This window comes from Eubalaena glacialis, chromosome 4 (assembly GCF_028564815.1).
Source record: "Eubalaena glacialis isolate mEubGla1 chromosome 4, mEubGla1.1.hap2.+ XY, whole genome shotgun sequence".
Taxonomy (NCBI): domain Eukaryota; kingdom Metazoa; phylum Chordata; class Mammalia; order Artiodactyla; family Balaenidae; genus Eubalaena; species Eubalaena glacialis.
The window spans coordinates 53,285,891-53,304,809 of record NC_083719.1 but is presented as its reverse complement, the minus strand read 5'-3'; the positions used below and the strand labels follow the sequence as shown (position 1 = coordinate 53,304,809).

The 18,919-nt window shown below is 39.9% G+C and overlaps 1 protein-coding gene across 4 annotated transcripts in view; it reads right to left on the bottom strand.

Annotated features, from left to right (window-relative positions):
* Window positions 1-18,919, bottom strand: part of MAST4 (microtubule associated serine/threonine kinase family member 4) — a 563,146-nt gene that overhangs the window by 328,634 nt on the left and 215,593 nt on the right. The window contains exon 1 of one of the 4 annotated variants that reach the window (XM_061189317.1): window positions 2,755-2,842. The exons of the other annotated variants lie outside the window; for them this stretch is intronic. Coding sequence (XP_061045300.1) covers window positions 2,755-2,793 — 39 coding nt within the window. The 5' untranslated portion in view covers window positions 2,794-2,842. Of the gene's footprint in view, window positions 1-2,754; window positions 2,843-18,919 lie in introns of those variants that run through there. 4 annotated transcript variants of the gene reach the window in all.

The window sequence follows — 18,919 nt, the reverse complement described above, 5'->3', positions numbered from 1 at the left end:
CTAAAAATCATTTTTCAAAGTCCAAATTTTAAAAACACCACTAGTAGGCCTGTGTTTTAAGAGCTAGAGGTACTGAAATTCTAAAAATAAGTTCTAAACACACACTGCATTATTCTATACTAAACACATTCTGAATTATTGCAAAATTAAATTTTAGAGAATTATAATATTCGTATGCTCCATATTTTTGACACAAGGCTTTAAGTTATTTAAAAAACGGATCTGTTCCAATTCTAAGCATCTAACACTAAGCATCTATTCAGTGTAACAGGCCAATAGACTCTTACTGTTAGATAATATATTCTGTCATAATGACCCCTGTAAATAATGCTAACTGTCTTTATTGGTGATTCTTCTAACTTAAAAATAAATTCAAACAACAAATATGGAATAAAAACATAACTATTTCATCTGACTAGTAATGATATGGAATGTTATAAAGAATAGAAATCATCTTTGCTTTCAACAACGTAATACTTATTGAGGACCTTCTATATTCTACTGTATTTATTACATGGCCTTTAACTTAAAAAAATTCAGTCATGCCTATCTCCCATGTAGTACACTCAAAAGTCATGTTACAGCATGCATTTTACAGAAGAATAAACAGACACCAAGAGAGTATGTGACTTGCTCAAGATTACCTAGCAACACAGTCAGAATCAGTCATACAAAAGTGTAAGTTTCAGCCTAGGTTCATTACAGGTATACCTCATTTACATGGTGAAATGTTTCATATACAGTAGTATGTATTTGTAAATTAACTTAATTTCTAAATTCACCAGGTGGCGTTGCTCTTAAGAACTCTACAGCGACATCATTTGTAATACAAATGTATGCTTACATCTTGTATTTTGTAAGTAGTTTCCTAATATTGGAATTTCTTAAAACAGCTACTCTGTATGTGCAATGTCTTTTTAAAAAAATATTGGATATAATGGGAGTAAAAGAATAATAGGCTTTGTTTAAGCCAAAATAAAGTTGTAACTATGAGGTGGCAGAACTTTTATGCACTGTTATGTTACTATTTCTCACAATGTGGAGAGTTTTATTTCATTTACAATAGAAAGCAGACATTCTTTGTCTATTATATAGTAGAATATGGCAGGTGTAGTAAAAGTACGTTAAGTACAACGAAGACCTAACAGTCTAAGTACTATATTAACTAGCAATGTTTCCTTTGTTTTGTTGCAAATCTTAGAAAATAGCTTCATTATTTTAAATAGCCACAATAGTGATTTCTTTATTTCTAAAATTAGAAGTTCTATGAAATCTATACCCCTCAAAAGCACCATATATCTCAATAATATCCTCTGAAGTTGTGATGATATATATTACAGAAATAAACCACAAAAAAGTTTCTTATCAAAAACACATTTTAAATTATCTAAAATGAATTAAAGGAAAGAGAAAACTCTCAGCAGAATTGCCATCAACATAGTAATAATCTGAACCATTAGGAGTTTAATAGAGTTTATCATCTTTTTAACAAAGAGCCTTTCCATATTTAACCAGCGACCCCAAAGAGGACGTGAATCCACACAAACAGCTGTGCATTACCAGAACTTCATAGATGTGATGAAAACAAAGAAAAGGAAATCCACAGCAGTGACTAACCACACTGTACATTCAAAACAATGACCACACTGAAAATCATTAGAGTCAGTCTGTTTACTTAGGTTTGGAACAATAGATGACATTTAACCCCAACTTTTTTAATCCCTCTTTTGTTTACCTACAAATAATCCTTTAGTTTATCTATAATATTATTATAATATTAGAGTAATATGAATAATATTAGTATTAGTAACTGACATTTAAAACAAAAAGCAGACAGCTAGCCCAGCTGTGAGTCAAAGACCATCAAGGAATCTCTGAAACATTTCTACATGTGCCGTATATTCGGTCTTCCCAAGCACTTTTTTTTTAATCTCAAAAATAATGAATGAGAGTTTAACGATGGCTAATGATTAGATTCTTTCGCAGAGAAAACTACCACTTACACACAGGAAAAAAGAGTTATCAAGGAGTTAAACATACTAATTTTGAACATACTCATATTTTGGCTTCCTGAAACTTACAAACGGCCAAGCAGATGTTTTTTCCAAGTTTTCTGATCTGCCAAGTTTTAACTTGGAATACATTTGTATACTAAAGTCAGAGTCATTAAATTAGAGAAATTTGGGCACAAAAAGCAAGGCAGTAAGACACATATCTTTCCTCATCTCAACATAAACAAATTACAGGGAACTTTGATTGAGCTGCCAGCAGAAACTTTCATCTCACTGACAGGAGGAAACCTCCCAGCAGCTGCACACTTCTGCAAGGCAGGCGATCAGACAGACGCTGCTGCTGTACGGGCTGATCCCGACACAAAACTGAGTCCCGTGCTCCCAGAACTGAACAGAGTTGCTGCCCTCGACAGACTTCCCAGACTTCTGACAGAATGCCCAACCGGCTCCTCAGATGTCACTGCCAGCCACGATTTAACTATTCTTGAACAGCCAGCAGAAAAAAACAAACAACCAACAAAGTCTCAAGCTAAAAGTCATATCTATTGTCTCTGACAAAAGAGCCTTTCTCGTTGAACCCTGTGATGGGTCACTTAGCTCTGTAACTAGAGACTTAGCGTATTCACGTTGCTAAGAACTGTGCACATATTTGTGCCCAGTAAAGGAATGAAAAGGGAACTTTGAAATCCTCCACGGCTGGCCACTGGCAACCCTACATTTCAAGAATGGAAGGATCTCCTACCTGGAGCCCTCTTCGTCTTAGAATGCTGGACTCATCCATCTCCCCCTCCGCTTTCTCTGAGCCTCTCACAACAGTCTAGCCATGCTGTACTACCTCTACTTCAGCACGCTAATTCAGAGCCCAGCAGCTGCTAAACACTTACATCACGCTCTAGCTGATTGGAGCCCGGGGTCAGCTGGTCCCGCTTAGTTATTCACTCCAGCAACTTCGGGGATCACGGATGCTTGCAGTTCGGTGGGAGAGCGCAGCAAGTGGGCTCAGACGCCTAATGCATCCATCCAGGCGGAGAAGCCTCTTGCTAGTAGATAGGAAATTGCGGGAGCCCTGGTTTTTTCTTCTCCTTCAAAATACTGGCCCTGGCATTCCAGGTGACCAGAAGATGGCTTTCGGCAGTGGCCTCGGGTCAAGCCCCTTTGGAAGCAACTATAAGGTCAAGGTGGCTAAGTAAATCAGCGGTGACAGACACCTCTGTAAAAGGCAGCTGCTGACTGGGATGGTGAGAAACTAGGGCACAGCTGGCCAGCCAAGCAGCACCACCGTGCCTGGCGCTCATCTTTTCTGATGGCATCAAAGAAAAGGAAATGTTGCAGAACACACACGCTGCCGGAAAACCTGAAAACAGAGGGCTCAGGGCGGCTGCTCTCCAGCCACAGCGGGTGGAACACCTTACCCATCCCAGCGTGAAAGCCAGTTCATTTACATAAATACCTTGCCGGTCGATTCCTAGCCCAAAGATACAGTTTAGATTTTTAATTTCCCTTGTGATAACAACTTCGTTCGTTCTGTTGATACTGGACCAAAATGTAAAAAGGGAGAAGAAATTCTAAGAGCCATCATTAGTTGGAATAGTAACCTATTTCTAGTCCAGAAGCAACTAAAAAAAAAAAAAAAGATTCCCATCATGTGCAATTTCACAGTCTGTTTCAGCTTGTTTACTCCGCTCATCCTCATCTTATTTCAATTCAAAGCAACCAAGAGATGAATATTAAGTTTTCATTACTGGCCTAGCACAGGAGTAACAATATACGATGCTACCAATTTATAATAAATTATTCCCCCTTGATTTCTCTTCTAAAGATATTTAAATTGAGAACATAGTATGGTCCTGAGAAGCAGATACTAGGGCTACCTGTAGTTTGTCTCAGAATTACCTCCTCCTTCACTTTATCCCTTACACAGTCTTTCTTTCTTGAAAGAAAGGTAGTTAGGAAGGCAGGCATAATTTTTTTTTTAAAAATCGGTAATTTCTGTTTTTTACCTAATCCAGATAACTAGCGATTTCTAAACATGGGGGGTGGGGAAAGAAGAGAATAATGGTTCCTTACCCAGCCACCTGCTATTACACTAGCTTTCCGTCTCTTTCTGGCTGTCAACACACTATTAGGCTTGCCATCAATTGATTAGATTATGTCATTAAAAATAGCTCAGGGATTTATGAATCTAACCACGGAGGAAAATTGATTGCATTTTATGTTCCCAAACCATCTTTGCCTATATCTCCAGACATACAAAGAGAAACCCTGTCAAGAAATGTCACCCCTCCCTCGCAGAAGCAACCTCGGAGAAGCGTATCAGGGTATTTTTTCCACTTAGGCGTGCTCATTTGATACCACTTAAAGGAAGAAAACCCCAGAGAGTTTTTTGTTCTTGTTCTCAGGTGGAGGAGTAATGCCATCTCTAAAAGCAAAGAAAAAGCACAAACCTGGTTGTTGCTCAAACCAAAATGTACCCCCAAATTCTAGCACAAACGATTTTTAAGATTTCTTAAAACTACATATTTTTGTTTAAATTCAAGGACAAAAAAAGGAAAAAAAGAAAATCTAGGAGTGGAAGGGAAGAATCAGCGTGCTATCTGTGGGAGAATCTGCAAAGCTGGTGGAAACAGATCCCATCCTTGACAGGCCCACCTGTACTTTAACCTTTTCCTGCAAAAGGAAGGCCGGCCTCTTCAATGAAAACAAAAGGAATGACAGTTGTTGCCCTTTCTCCCTCAATTCACCTTCCTGAGAGAACAGCTTAAACAGCTCCCTGAATGTGAAGTGCCGTCTTCAACAAAGTGCCTTGGCAGGGGGTCAGAATATATTTACCAACTTAGATGTCATTGTTATCTGCCCACAGAGTCATAAGAAAGTCCTAACTGAATTTAGGAAAAACAAATCACGACCCAAGAAGCTGAACTTTTAAAAAGCAAAAGCCGAGCATGGTGTCCTTAGACGTCCTTGTGATCTGAGGGCTGTGATCTTCATTGCGCTGGCCCTTCTAGAGAAAGTGGGGTCTGATGGAGGACATCAAGTTCCCACTAGAGAAAAGGAAGGGAAAAGACTTTTCCCCTTCAAATAAAGATCATAGGATGCCAGGAGGAAAAAAAAAAGTAGAGCCCAGAAGTATCTTTTCTGTGGCCAATCAAGTAAGCTGGTTGGAAGTGCTATCAGAAGACATTTCGAGGATAGAGTGACAAAAAGTCAGGTGATGTGTATCCCAGATAAGTGGGTCCTGTGCATCTTAGGCACGTGGCACCTAGACCTGTTTGGTGGCTGGGAGTGATAAAAAGGAACTTGGCTAAGGGTGAAAAGTATGTTTCTTAACAAAGGAATATTCTGAGATAAAAATCTAGATTAGTATTCAACCATTAACTAAGTCTAAGATGAGGATTATGACCATCGCACCATCAAATCTAGTATGAAAAAATATCGATTACCTGTCAAAATGTATCACTTTGAGAAGTGATACACATACATTTTAAAGAAATAAAACCAGCCAGAGGCAAAAACATTTGGGACAAAAATGAAAGGCTGCTGAAAAATAACATCAAGCAATAACGGCTTAGCAGAGGGAACAGTAAAACGAAAATTGCTACATTTACCCTTTGCTATATATTTTCTCATCAAGATAAGCCATAGTGTTAAAATGCAATAAAAACTTCAAATGATGACACTATTCACAGGTAATAATTAGGAGTTAGTCTAATTTCCATTAATAAACTCAGTTTTCCTGCAATTTTACACCTTCATGGAATATTTTCACAATACTGTGAGTCAGTTCACAAAGTACCAACCTCAACATGTATAGCTTTTACATGTGTATTCAAATAAAATCTGGTAGGCTTTGTCATTAATTGTAATCTAAATCCAGGAGCTTCACAGTACTTGATTTAAAAAAAAAAATTATTTGTATGGATACATCTCATGCACACTCTACCGTAGGCATAATTTACTTCATAGAATACTCAGCATCTGTGGACACTCTAATAAGGGCCAAATTTAAATTTTATTAATTGTAAAAATTAATTAATAAATGGCTCACAGAAACAAAAACAAGACCAAATCCAGAGTGAGAAAAATCAGGGGAAGGGTGGGAAGCGTTTGGTTGTTAAGTATTTTCACAAAGGGAAAGGATAAGGTTTTGTGATCACTGACGTCCACGTAATGTCATTTGGTGGCAGGATACAGGTTTGTCACCTGATTTACACAGTCACATATTTCTCACAAATTTAAGAACCAGTTACCGCTCCACTCTAGATCCACATTGGTTACACTACAGTAAATGCACCGTCTGATCTTACCTACTCTTCAGCAACTGAATGTGCACTGGGAAACGGCAGTGAGGAACACCGTGAGGAATTTTTTAAGCACCACAGATGGGGGACGTTTCCAAACGCCTTACCTACTACACTCCACTGGCTAAATCCACTCCCTGCCAGCAGCTCTCAGCCTGAGGCTCCTGGACCACTTATCCAAAAGCCACGGAGGTGACGTGTGAGGGGTGTGAGAGGGTAAGTTCCTGGTGGAGGCGGGGGCTTCCCTGTCCAGATCTGCCAGGGGGAGGAGAGTCATAAGAGCACGGCTGTGACCCTATCCCTCATCTCCCCAGAGTTCTCAGTGTGCTCGGAATGTGATTTCCAGTACCATCGCCCCAATCTGTGGTGGGATTTCCCCTTAATGTCGCTTTGTGTATCTGTGGCAGCGATTACTACTTAGCAAGACAGACAAGTACCCACAAAATGCATTAACTACCATATCCTGTCTGTTACTTTTAGACAACAGACCAAGGATTTGTACATCTCTGTTCATTCATGAGGGAAACCAATATGGCCAAGTGGATAAATCCCTTCATTCAGTCATTGATTATGTCTTCCACTCACAGATAAATGCCGGTGGCCAATGAGTATGTTGTATTTTTAAAAAGGTAATATAAAGGTCATAAAAAGTTACAAATAAGAAACAGGTCACTCATGAAAATGTATATAAAGCATCCATTATCGTGAATATTATTATTCCTGTGCCAATTTAAGTGGTAAAGAGAACCCTGAATGCCAGTGACCAATGTAACTGTGAGATTTGCTCAAAATACATATAAATATTTCAGTGCTTATATTTAAAATCCTTCTTAATTTTAGCACTTTATTTTCCTCCATGTTTTATTTCTAAATAACGATAGCTAACATATATTGAGCACACAGTATATGCCAATCACTGCTCTAAGTACTTTATACAAGTCATCTCATCCAATTCTTACAACAGCTCCATGAATTAGCTATACTATCATCCCCATTATACAGATAAGGAAGCTGACATCAGAGAGGTTAAGTATCTTCCTAAGATTACACAGCTAAGGAAAGGCAGAACTGGGATAAGAACTCTGACAGGCTGACTCTTTGAGTTGGGGTTCCTAACCGCCCTATTGCCTCTTAGTGCTTAAACAGAGAAGGAAAACGTGCTTTCAAGGTGAAAGGAACACATGAAAGGTGTCAGATTCTTTAGCTTCAAAAGGCAAATTACCACATTGTAAGCTGTCAATGGTCAGAACACACCAGAAAAGAGCATTTGGCGTCTCAGATTCCATGGCCATGTGTCTCTAAAAGACAAAAGGAGGAGGGTCTCAGCTGCTTTGGGGCCCGAAGGGAGAAAGGTGCCCCTGGGCAGGAGTGCGTGGAGGAAGAGGGCGGCCAGAGAAGAGTTCCGGGGTGTGGCTCTACTTCTTAAATGCATCTGGGCCTCCAGAGGCTCCCCTCTTGGAACAACTCTTCTTCACCCTTCTGGGTCCAAAATTATACAGTTCTAAATATACCATGTACTTGCTTACAATCAAGTGAATTCCACAGAACTAAGGCCCCCCCTTGCAGTTGTTGGCCAGCGTACTACACATCCCCATTAATCTGTGGGCTTTTGGCAGCTCTTCAATCTCTAGTCTGACACTCTTCCGTTTTCTGGAATTTACCACTGAAGGCACTCCGTAAACCACTCTTTCCTTCCAGGTGAAATGACTCAGGGCAAAGCTGTCCTGGGCAGTGCTGAGAAGCTGAAAGGGAGGGGAAGTCCCAACCCTGACTTTTCCTTCCGTTTTCCGGAAGTCATGACTCCCCAGAATCCTCAGAAGAAAGTACCCTGCCCTGAGAGCCAGTGCCCAGGGCAGGCTCTACCAGCCAGACCCCCAGGTAGCTGGGTGAAAGTCCCTTCACTTCCTTGAGCTTCAGTTTCTTGTTCGTGAAATTAAGATACTACTATGGGCTTAGCAGTGGGAAGCTGGGAAGAGCAGGAGGCCACTTGCTGGGAAATTGCAAAACTGGTCCCAGTGTCCTCAAGGTAGGAGCAGCCCGTGCCCCTCACTCTGGACACCTGGTCCCTCCCCTACTGACTCCACAATCATGACTCCAAACTCCCCTTCCTCCTCCAGGCTATTAGCATCTTATCAAGCATCTGCTTCACATGCCACTCAGCTACCTGCCTGGTTCCGAGCCTCCTTGGCCGGGCCGGGAACACGCGAGAGGCTGAGGGCGAAGCTCAGCTTCCCCGCAGTCCCTTCCTCATCACTATGCTCCCAAGTGAGAAAGCAGCGCTCTGACACCAGGGACGTGCTGAAGCATGGGGGCTGAAAAGCACACTGCAGACTTCAGTGTTAACTCTGAAAGCAGGTTAAATGTCTGGCTACAGTTGACACTTATCTTCATCCCTGCCTAACACCATGATATTACAGCATTAGTCTAATCTTCAGAAACATTATTTATTAAAGTAACATACAAGTGAACCAGAGATGGATCACCAGTGTCATCAGTGCCCAAAAGTATAAAGACACCCAGAAATAGGTTCCATTCCATTTAAAGTCTCAGGAGATATTATGCTCAGGAACAAACACTGAAACTACAAATTACCTTGTCCTATATTTTAAAACGGTCATTTAAAATTGTACAATAAAGTTAATCTTGAAGGTCAACAAAGGTAAAAAAAAAAAAAAAAAAATGCAGTTCATATTGCATGTGTCTTTTTCTCCCCAAAGAAAAAATTTTAAACCTGTCAAGGAGACTAAAACAAAGGGCTTGATGCCTTCTAGGGAGAGGAGGAATTTTCCCACTCAAACAAAAAGAGGGGATCTAACGTCTTCCCACTGATAATACACCAAAGTCTGAATTTATCCAAAGAGTAGCATTTTCTAAAACACGTTTCATTTAGCAAATATTGCAGGTGGTGTCAGTAGCAAGCATATGCCTCTGAAATATGCTGCATCCCAGGCTTCCTGCATGCAGCTGCATTTTCCATCCTGCCTGTAATCCTGAAGACTGTTACAATGTATGCAGTTGGGGATTTGCACAACGTAACATGCATGATCTCGCTTAAGCCTTTTCACAAGAAAGCTATATTGTCTTGACATCTGCATCACCTTTTTAAATCTAATTATTTCTGGCATATTAGCCATCAAATCACCACTGACAATATGACAGGAATCATGGTATTGAAAAAATTACATCCTAGGAGGAAATAATAAAATATAAATCACATACATAATTTTCTATTGAACATTTTAACAATGACACCCTCATATACATATGAAATATAGCAGACTATCCTCATAAATGCCCCAACATCAATCACAGAAGGAAAATATTCTCTACTTTGTGAACACACGGATCCAACAAAATATAGCATTTCTAATAAAACTGGGTAATACAACTTCATTTTTTTCATCGAGGGCATTTATGAAGATCTGACAATGGAAAATAGCTCCAATATTTTTTTTTCAATTATGTCCCTTCATCTCCAAATGACACAGCCAACACTGGGACCGTAAACTAACATTTAGCAAACTCCTGTATTTCATATTAATATAGATGGAGATGGGAGTAGATGAGTGAAGTGACATTGGCCGTACTGCCAGCATAGGGTGCCTGCCCATTGTATGAGCTTCAGACATGAGTATGTCAATCTATCTGTATGCCTGATAATACTCCTGGCATCAACTAAGTACTGATATTTTATGAGCTTCTGAAACAGAGAGATATTCCTAAAATTATTCCTAAAGTGATGAGATCTACCTAGAGATGAAAGATGAAGATTATTTTCAAATTTTGAACTCTATTGTCTATATTCTGAGTTTAACTACAGAATCAGAGATTATAAAAGCACTTTCAGGCTACGCATGTATTACACTTTTCTTTTTTAATCCTACAGTGACAAGAAACTAAGTTCTAGGTTAAATGTACTGTTACCTATCTAAACTTCTCAAAAAAAGTAAACACAAGGGGAGAAAAGATAAGAAAAATCTTCTAAGAAGAAAAATCAAGCTAGTCACCTTGGAATTTAAAAGCTGATTGACCAAAGACAGCATGCTAAATAAAATTAGCATGGGATTTTATACACGAAGTAACCAAGCATTCTTTCTATGTCTCTGTATTTGCATCGACATGAATTATGATATAGATCTGAAGAGACTTGAGCAAGCTGTTTTAAACCTGACGATCACATCTAGAACCTTATTCTACCTTGAGGCTTCAGGTTAGATTAGTTCTGAAGTTTTGCTGGGAACCTCATTCTGATCTTGTTTGGATTACGTACAGAGAGCCAAGCACTTCTGGTGACTCTTCTGCAAATACTGAGGAGCCAAATAGGTCAGAGAGGTACATATAAAAATGATTTTAAAAATAAGTGGCTTTCTTTCAGGCAAGCAGGTGGCAGTCAGATGTCCCCCCTGAATCCTGTCATTCTACTGCTCCTCACATTTGGTTTGCCTTTCTTTCCATCATCCTGCACTAACACGTCATCCGATTTAGAAGTGAGTAGAAACGGGGCTGTGCCTGCAATTCATTTTCAGTTGACGGATAGTAAGTACTCCTTGGAACTCTATCATCTAACATGGTAAGCAATGTGAGTTCCACCTCTCTACGAAGACATTAACTGTCTTCCCTGAAATGTACTCTTCAGAGAAGTACAAAATGTACTCCAGATTCTACCTCATTAATCCTCATCAGCTTCTTTCGAAGGAGAAAAGGAAGAGACTGGTCCAATTTACCAACAAGGAAAGTGAGGCGATGAGGTGAAAAGAAGAGCCCAAGGTCAAGGAAACAGTAAAAAGGCAGAGCAAACAAAGGATTTCAGGCTTCTCAGGCTGGGTCCCAGTGCCCAAATAGTAGCCACGTTCCAAAAATACCTCCCCTCCCTCCTTCACTTTTGTGGTTCTTCCCTCCACTACTTCAACAGCAATTCATGGGCAAGGGCTGCCCTGCAAAACTTTCAAACAGACAAATAAGAAAACCAAACCTGTGCGTTCCCACACATGCACATGCATAGGGGAGAAACAGAAGCATTAACTGAAGGTCAGACCAAGGAGACAAACTTACGAAGTCATATTAAGCACTACCTGATGACACAGTGCCTCTCTCTCTCTAGTTCAGTAAGAGGATGCTGCAAACACAGCGCTTAAATTACAAGTACACGCACCACAGATAAATCGGGTTTTTTGTTTTTGTTTTGTAGTGGCAGAGTTTCTCTCTACACTACAAGAACATACAGTCATGCACCATTACTCAAAATACCATGATTCTTGGGGTCACATTATACATTTAGTCCATGACTCTTATCTAAGACCTTGACGAGCAGCCTCTCCCAGTTGTTCTTTCTCCATCTCTTAGCCCAAGAAAAATACTCACTTGCCTAGCTTTCTTAATAATATTTTAAATTATAAATGTAATAGATGTCTATTGTGGAACATCTGGAATAGACACCACCATGTCACCTCTAACTTACTGAACAATGATTTAGTACCCTGATTTTTTTTTAAAACACCAAAATATACATGCACTCTCATATATACAGGACATGGAAGTTTCTAAAAAGTGGTCTTGAAAATAATTCTTAAAGTAAAACTAATAAGTGGCTTTCACAGACTGAAATCAGTATACAACAGTCTTCCTAAGGTAGCTGATTTAATTTCTCTCTAGTCTATATGAAAATACAGCAGGGGCTCTGGTGCATTCTCCTTAAAAAATCAAGGAAATCTATCTCAAGTTTTACAGACTGATATAAAGTCACTATGTGCTATTTGAAATCCCCAGCTCATTCATTTATATTCACTAATCTTAATGATATCATTAAGGCACAATGTGTTTCACAGAAACTAATTGTATTTTGCCAGAATCAAACATTAACAATTATGCCTCCCATTATCACCTAATAAAATAATATAAAATTTTAAAAGTCTTAGGCACATCACTGAATATTTGGCATGGTAACTGATTTGCATTTTTAATGCTACAATAAATTTACCAGATTATCATCAGTTAGATAAATTAATATTCTTTAAGTAAGGCAGGCAATAGGGAATTCTTCCGCTAGAAATCAACAGCACTCTACACTTCCTTCCTTGAGCTTTATTGAATACAGGCTTAGTCCCCCTTTGTCCCCTTATCTAAAGCTGGCTTTTGTGACACAAGCTAATACCACACAAGAGAACATATTCTTCTTTAATTTTATATACTTATCATCGCTTTAAGAAAAGATAGGAGACTAGGAAATCTAGGCTCTTCAAGTAAAGGAGAAATATCTACCTGGGCAGTAAAAATGCCCTGAGTCAGAAGTGCATGAATCAACTTGTTTAAATCGTTGTATTACTATATATATATTTTATACCCTTGATTCAGAAACCAATCACTAAGCAGCTGCTATGGGTTAGGCATTAAGATGGATATTGAGACTAGAAAGAGGAAAAAGACTCAGTTCCATCGGAACATAGTCAGTCATGGGATCCTAAGACACATGAAAAAAACAGACAAAATACAAGGGGATCAGTGGAGTCACATGAACAAACATACACTCAAGGTGCTGGTGCTGCAAAAGTACCAAGGAAGGATGGACTCAGAAGGGTGGGTGGAGAATAAGGGAGGTTTGGGGAGAGGAAGTAAATGGTGGTTCCCAAATTTATCTGCACATTAGAATCACTGGAAGACCTTTCATAATTTCCAAAACCTAAAGCCACGCCCAGACCAATTAAATCACAATCTTGGGGGTGGGGGGAGGCATCAGTAGTTTCTGAATCTCCTGAGGTGCTTCCACTGTGCAGACAAGCTTGGGAACCACTGATCTAAAGGGAGTGGGACTACTAAGTGGGGGAGATAGGGAAGATGACAGGAGCTCAGCGGTAAGAAGGTCTCCACTACTTACCACTAAGCTCCTATCATCTTCCCTGTAAGTGATTATTCAACTTGAGAAAAGGGCGAGAGGAGACAGGTGATGGGAAAGAGCAAGGAAAAGGAAGGATTGATTCCTGTAGCCATAAAAGAACACCACTTTAATCTATTTTCACCAAAGACTAGTATTTCCACGGAAAGACAAGGCACTTTTTGTACAACCTTCCTCTAAAATTGAAGTTCAGTGAACTGGATAAGTCCTGTCTTGGTCTTACTAAACACATTACTATGACTCAATTATTAAAAGCAAACAGGATCCTTCATCTTTTCCTTCTTGAGGTTTCCCCAATGCCACCAGAACTCCGGTGATGATTTTATACCTCACCTGACAACCTTGGATGCCTGTCACCACTCTCCTCCAAGACAGATAGGAAAGGACATTTGTGAGGAACCTGTTAATTGTGTTCTTTAACTGTCCTCTAAAGAAAATGAAACACAATAGGACATGTGTATCCTGACTGTTTTATCTATAGAAAATATTACTAGATTAACTCTGATTCCATTTTGTCAAACAATACACAGAGATTCCTTACCTTAAGCCATCAGGACAGATACAGACTTCTTTAGGGAAAAATGTGTAATGCAATTCTAGTACTTTGCTGGAAAGCAGGAATTTTTAAAAATCCTTACTTGCCTTCCGAAGTGCATGATTTAGAAATACATTACCAGTTTCACTACTCAGTTTTCAGAGGGAACACTTGTATTTAAGGAGTGAAAATGCTGCTTCCTTTGCATGCTTCCGAAGAAGTATCTTTAACTATCTTTGAGTATAAAAACCATAACACATTCTTAGCATGGAGTTGCTGTTTTGGCACGTGTTTAATTACATGTACATTAAGTTTCTAACAATGCATTCCAGGAACATGCAGTCTATTCCTTCAAGAAGTTACACCTAACATGTTGCACTAAAATGTTTTTTTTAAAGTTACTGGAAGGAATTTCTCCAGCTCAAGTATTCAGCATTTTCTGAACATAATTCAAACATACATATCTGATACCAAAACATCTATCATACATTATTCTTCAAAGCTCAAAATGCTATCATGATTAGCAGCATTCTCTTACTTGTAGCAGTAATCTGCAGCCCAAATGTTGTGGAAAAAATCTCCATGTGACGTGATAAAGGATTTTAATTTCAACCAGACATTAGCTTTTTATAAGTTCTTCCCAAAAATTTTCTTACAATGAGAGAGTTAGTTTTACATAGTCCAACAGTTCTTTTTTTTTTTTCCAGTTGACTTCATGAACCACCCTGCACACAGGGCATACCTTTTACTCACATGCATTATGAATGCGTCTTTTAAAAAATCCTCCACGTGTTTACTTCTATCAGCTACAAATGAGATTTGCTGAGGCGCCACCTACTGGACAAAACACCATTAGCAACAGTGCACTTCACCTTAATTCTTTCTTCCAGCTTTTAAAACTCTTGATTTGCTCTGAGTTAATGCAGATGAAGATAGGTGAAAATATGTTTCAGAGGAGGGTGATCTAACAAAAAACACAGAGTATGACCCGTCAAGGGTGCTCTAGGTGACGATGTTTTGAATGCTCCTGATGGGAGCGCTGGCCTCTTTTTACCTATCTACAGCTGCTCATCACGCTTAACGAGGCACAAGGGAAGCAACTAAAGGTCACGAGAGACCCACGAGAGGGCGATGCTTGCTTCAGACCAGGATGAAAGTGATCACCTCCCTCCCAAGCTGATGAACCTCCCAGAGCTCACCCAAGTAACGATTCTAGCTTTTTATAAATGCCATCATGTCAGTGAGGTGCACACCCATCATACACAGATATTTTGATTTCACAGTTTGTTACTAGGTCAGGTAACAACATAAAACTCTGAAAACTATCCAGAGACCCTCCTTCCCCAAAGTTCCAGAAGGAGACAGTTATAAGATGGGGAAAGGCGCCAGGCAAATACCACTGTCTGTTCATGTAAAGCTGCCCCTGGAGACCCACCTCTCCTTCCTCTAAACCCAATATGGGCCTGGGCTCAGGCAGAGCCTGGGGCGTGTTCAACATCTCTCTCCTAAATTGCCACAAGCTAGACAAAGAGGACGAGGACCTTTTCAGAGTCTACTGGTCACAGTGCCCTTCCAAGGACAACAATGGAAGAATACACCGTGCAATTCTGACTTTGTCTCCCCTTCTATCAGGTTTGCACCTAACATGCCTTCCCTTCACTACCAAATACTGCTGACCACGGAATCCTTTTCTGTTTCAAGCTGTCAGACATGAAAATCCTAGGTTCGGAATTAGAACCACCCATTTCTTCTCAATGGGTGAACTATATACCTAATGCCATTCATTGAGCACCTTTATAAAGCTGACAGGTCCCTATCTCCTGCTTTGCCCATTCGGATAATTTGTAAGTGGAAATACACAGCAATGTTGCCAGGCTCAGAAACATTTTGTTCAGAAGCAGTAGGCTAGAGGAAACTCCTTCTTACATCTGTCTTTCCTTTAGGGAGGAGATACGGCCTGAGAAGCACTAGAATGGCAACTGAGCCACTGAAATCTACTCCAGGTCCTCCCACTTAACTCTTGATTGCCCTTGAGAAAGTCATTTAATAAACTACTTCATCTGATTTGTCTCAGTTTCCCTAAGGGAAGAGAAAATACACTTGCCCATTTTTACCCTCCAATATTTTATTTTGAAATTTTTCAAGCCTACAGAAAAGTTAAAAGAATACAACATTCCTATAGTCTTCACATTGATTCACCAATTGTGAACATTTCCCGTTTTTTTGTTTTGCTATCAATATTTGTGGAAATACAATGCAGACAAAAACTGTTTTTTTCAACTTAATAGGAAAATCTTGAGATGAAAAGCTCCACAAGCAGGTGATCAGTGATCATTAACTATATACTGAGCAAGACTTCCCAAGTATAATTTTTATCAGGAATTAGACTTCTTTAAAAAATTAGAACTGCAAAAGAGTTCTCATTAATGTTTCCCAGGAAATGTTTCAATAAGGATGGCCAGTCAGAGGTGAACCCCAGAATCATTCCGCTGCAGAGCTGGAAGTCATCCATTCCAAACCCTTCGTTTTAGAGACAGGAAAACTGAGACCCAGTGAGGCTGCTTCTTACCACTATAAATAATACACTCACAAGAGTGGTGGGAACGTGAGAAGGAAGACAAGAGAGCCAGGAAGGTGGGACGCAGGGAGTATGAGGAGGAAGCCAGGCGTGGTCAAGGGCAGCAGCTCCCCAAACCCACTGACATTCACCCACGGCAGCACTGTCCTCCCAGGGCGATGCAGGACAGCCTTCTCTCCCGGCACCACAGCCTTACATCCCCCTCCTTCAAAGGTCTGACCCTGCGTCACACACTCCAAGCATTTCTATTTATCCTCTTTGTCATTATGCTGTTAATGTCTCTTCTAACTCGTTATTAAACACAGGTTCTATGGGAGCAAAGATTCAACCACGGCCTGTGAAGCTTTACCACGGGCAGCTTCGCAAGACAACCCCCTCTCTAAGCCAACCTAGGCAGGGGCCTCTGGAGGACACACAATGCAAGTTTTACGTTTCCTGAGCCAGGTTTCTGGGTTTTATGTCCGAGATGGGATTTCCTCTGTTACTCTGGTCTTCTGCTCAAGAAATACAAATGCCTTTGCTTCTTAAAATTATCTATGGCCACTTTCAGAATCCCTGAATCAATAAGATTAATTCGGCAGCAGAATATGAATTTCCAGGAATACATCTATCAATTGTTTCTTGGCATCCTTCTTGGTCCAGCATGGCTCTGTGGTCAGCTCGGCACCCACTGGCTGTGCCGCAATGATGCTTATCGACAGGACGCTAATGCAAAAGATCACACCATTGTCCAGCGGGCCATCTCCAGCCTTTTATTGTTATTTGCTGTTCTCTGCCTCCAGACTCAAACACAGACCTAGGCTGTGGATAGGTTTACGGTCAGCCATCAATGGCTTCATTTGTAAAATTAGAGCACTCCTGAAGCCTTCCATAAAATACTTCTAGGAGCTTTGATAAATTATAGCTCATGTACACAATTACAGTATCAATCCCTGAAGTCACCAGGTTTTCTGTCAGTCCCTGTTGCATTCACACCTATCTTTTTAATATCTTTTCTCCTTTCTTAGAAAAAGTGTCCAAAAACCTGACAGGCACCATTATTTAAGGAGTGTGCAATGCCTTCATCTTCTGAGAGAAAAAGGACTTTCTATTCCTTATAACATATCCATTTGGCTTCTTTACAAGCTACTGCACTGGGACCAAACACGTAACTAAATCAAGATGCTGACCAGATTATACTTTCCTAACACGACTGACTAGTAAGACACTAGCATTCTCACAGCAGATGTCATATAGGTCAGAGCTGCAGGGCTTTTCAACTTGTTCGAGAGTTGACCTAAAGGACTGCTCGGGTAATTTATATGATGATGTCTCCCAGCCTCTCGTGCACTTGAGTGTGACCACAGACTGAGTTCCAGACAATGGACGATGGGGTAGATGTGTGCCACTCTTTAAGATCTGTCCATGAACACTTCCCATGCAATTCCTGCCCATATACTATTACTATCTGGGTGTTAACACCCAGGGTGACCTTGGAAAGGATATAAAGATGTCAGAACGTCTGTCAGCCTGAGTCCCTGAATGACTGCATGGAACAGAGCACATCTCTGCCAAAATGGCCTGCAGGTGAGGAAGAAAAACTATTGTTTATAGAAACAAACAATAACAATAGTAAATAAACTTCTAAGCCATTTCTTCTATACAACGCAATGCACTCTATGTCACTCTGATTAAACACTGGGAGAAAACTTACCTCACCAACAACTACAAATCATCCTAAAATAATGTGTGCAAGCATTCTCACAGCAGATGTCATACAGGTCAGAGCTGCAGCGCTTTTCAACTTGTTTGAGAGTTGACCTAGGGACTGCTTGGGTAATTTATATGATGATGTAGCCATGTGATGAAATACTGTAACACAATTAAGATGGACTCAGTAAAGCTGTATGTGCTAATATGAGAGATCTTCATATTAAATCAAAAAGCAAGGTTCCAACAGTGTATGAAGTGTTTCAATTGTTTTATTTATGGAGATACACATATAATTTTTTTTCTGCAACAAGTAACAAGAAACAATTACCAATGAGTTACCTTTGGGGAAAGGGACAAGGAGGAGAAGTGAATCGTTTTTTTATTTTATACCTTTTCTAATATTGTATATGTATTACTTTTTATAAAAGGGTCAACAGGGGTAGCAACACAGTGGGTTATTTTTTTTTCTTTTTCATACATTTTTGTACAATATTAACAAAAGGTTACCGCTAAAATGTCAATCAGAGCACTGAAGGAAGGATTATATCAATGGAATTGAATGAGCTTTTTTCCCTCCTCCAAGGCAGATGATCCCCCAAATGAGGACACTGTGAGGTAGTTGCTGATCGACTGACCATCGTAACCATACGGTACTGAATTTGTATTGTTGTAATGGATGACTGTAAGGCTTTCCTATCTGTGTATTTGGAACTCAGGGGTCCCTATTTGTTTCTTAGAAAAGTGACATACGGCAAGAGCATTTCCAATTAGTGATCACCGAGGGAATGCCTCGAGAGCCAGCCCCTTATAAATTCTCTCCCAGATGCATTAATACACCTTTCCCTCTGAGTCCAATGCTATTTGTCTAAATGCCACATTCTGTGGGGAGAAAAAGCACTTCAGTTTCAAACTCTG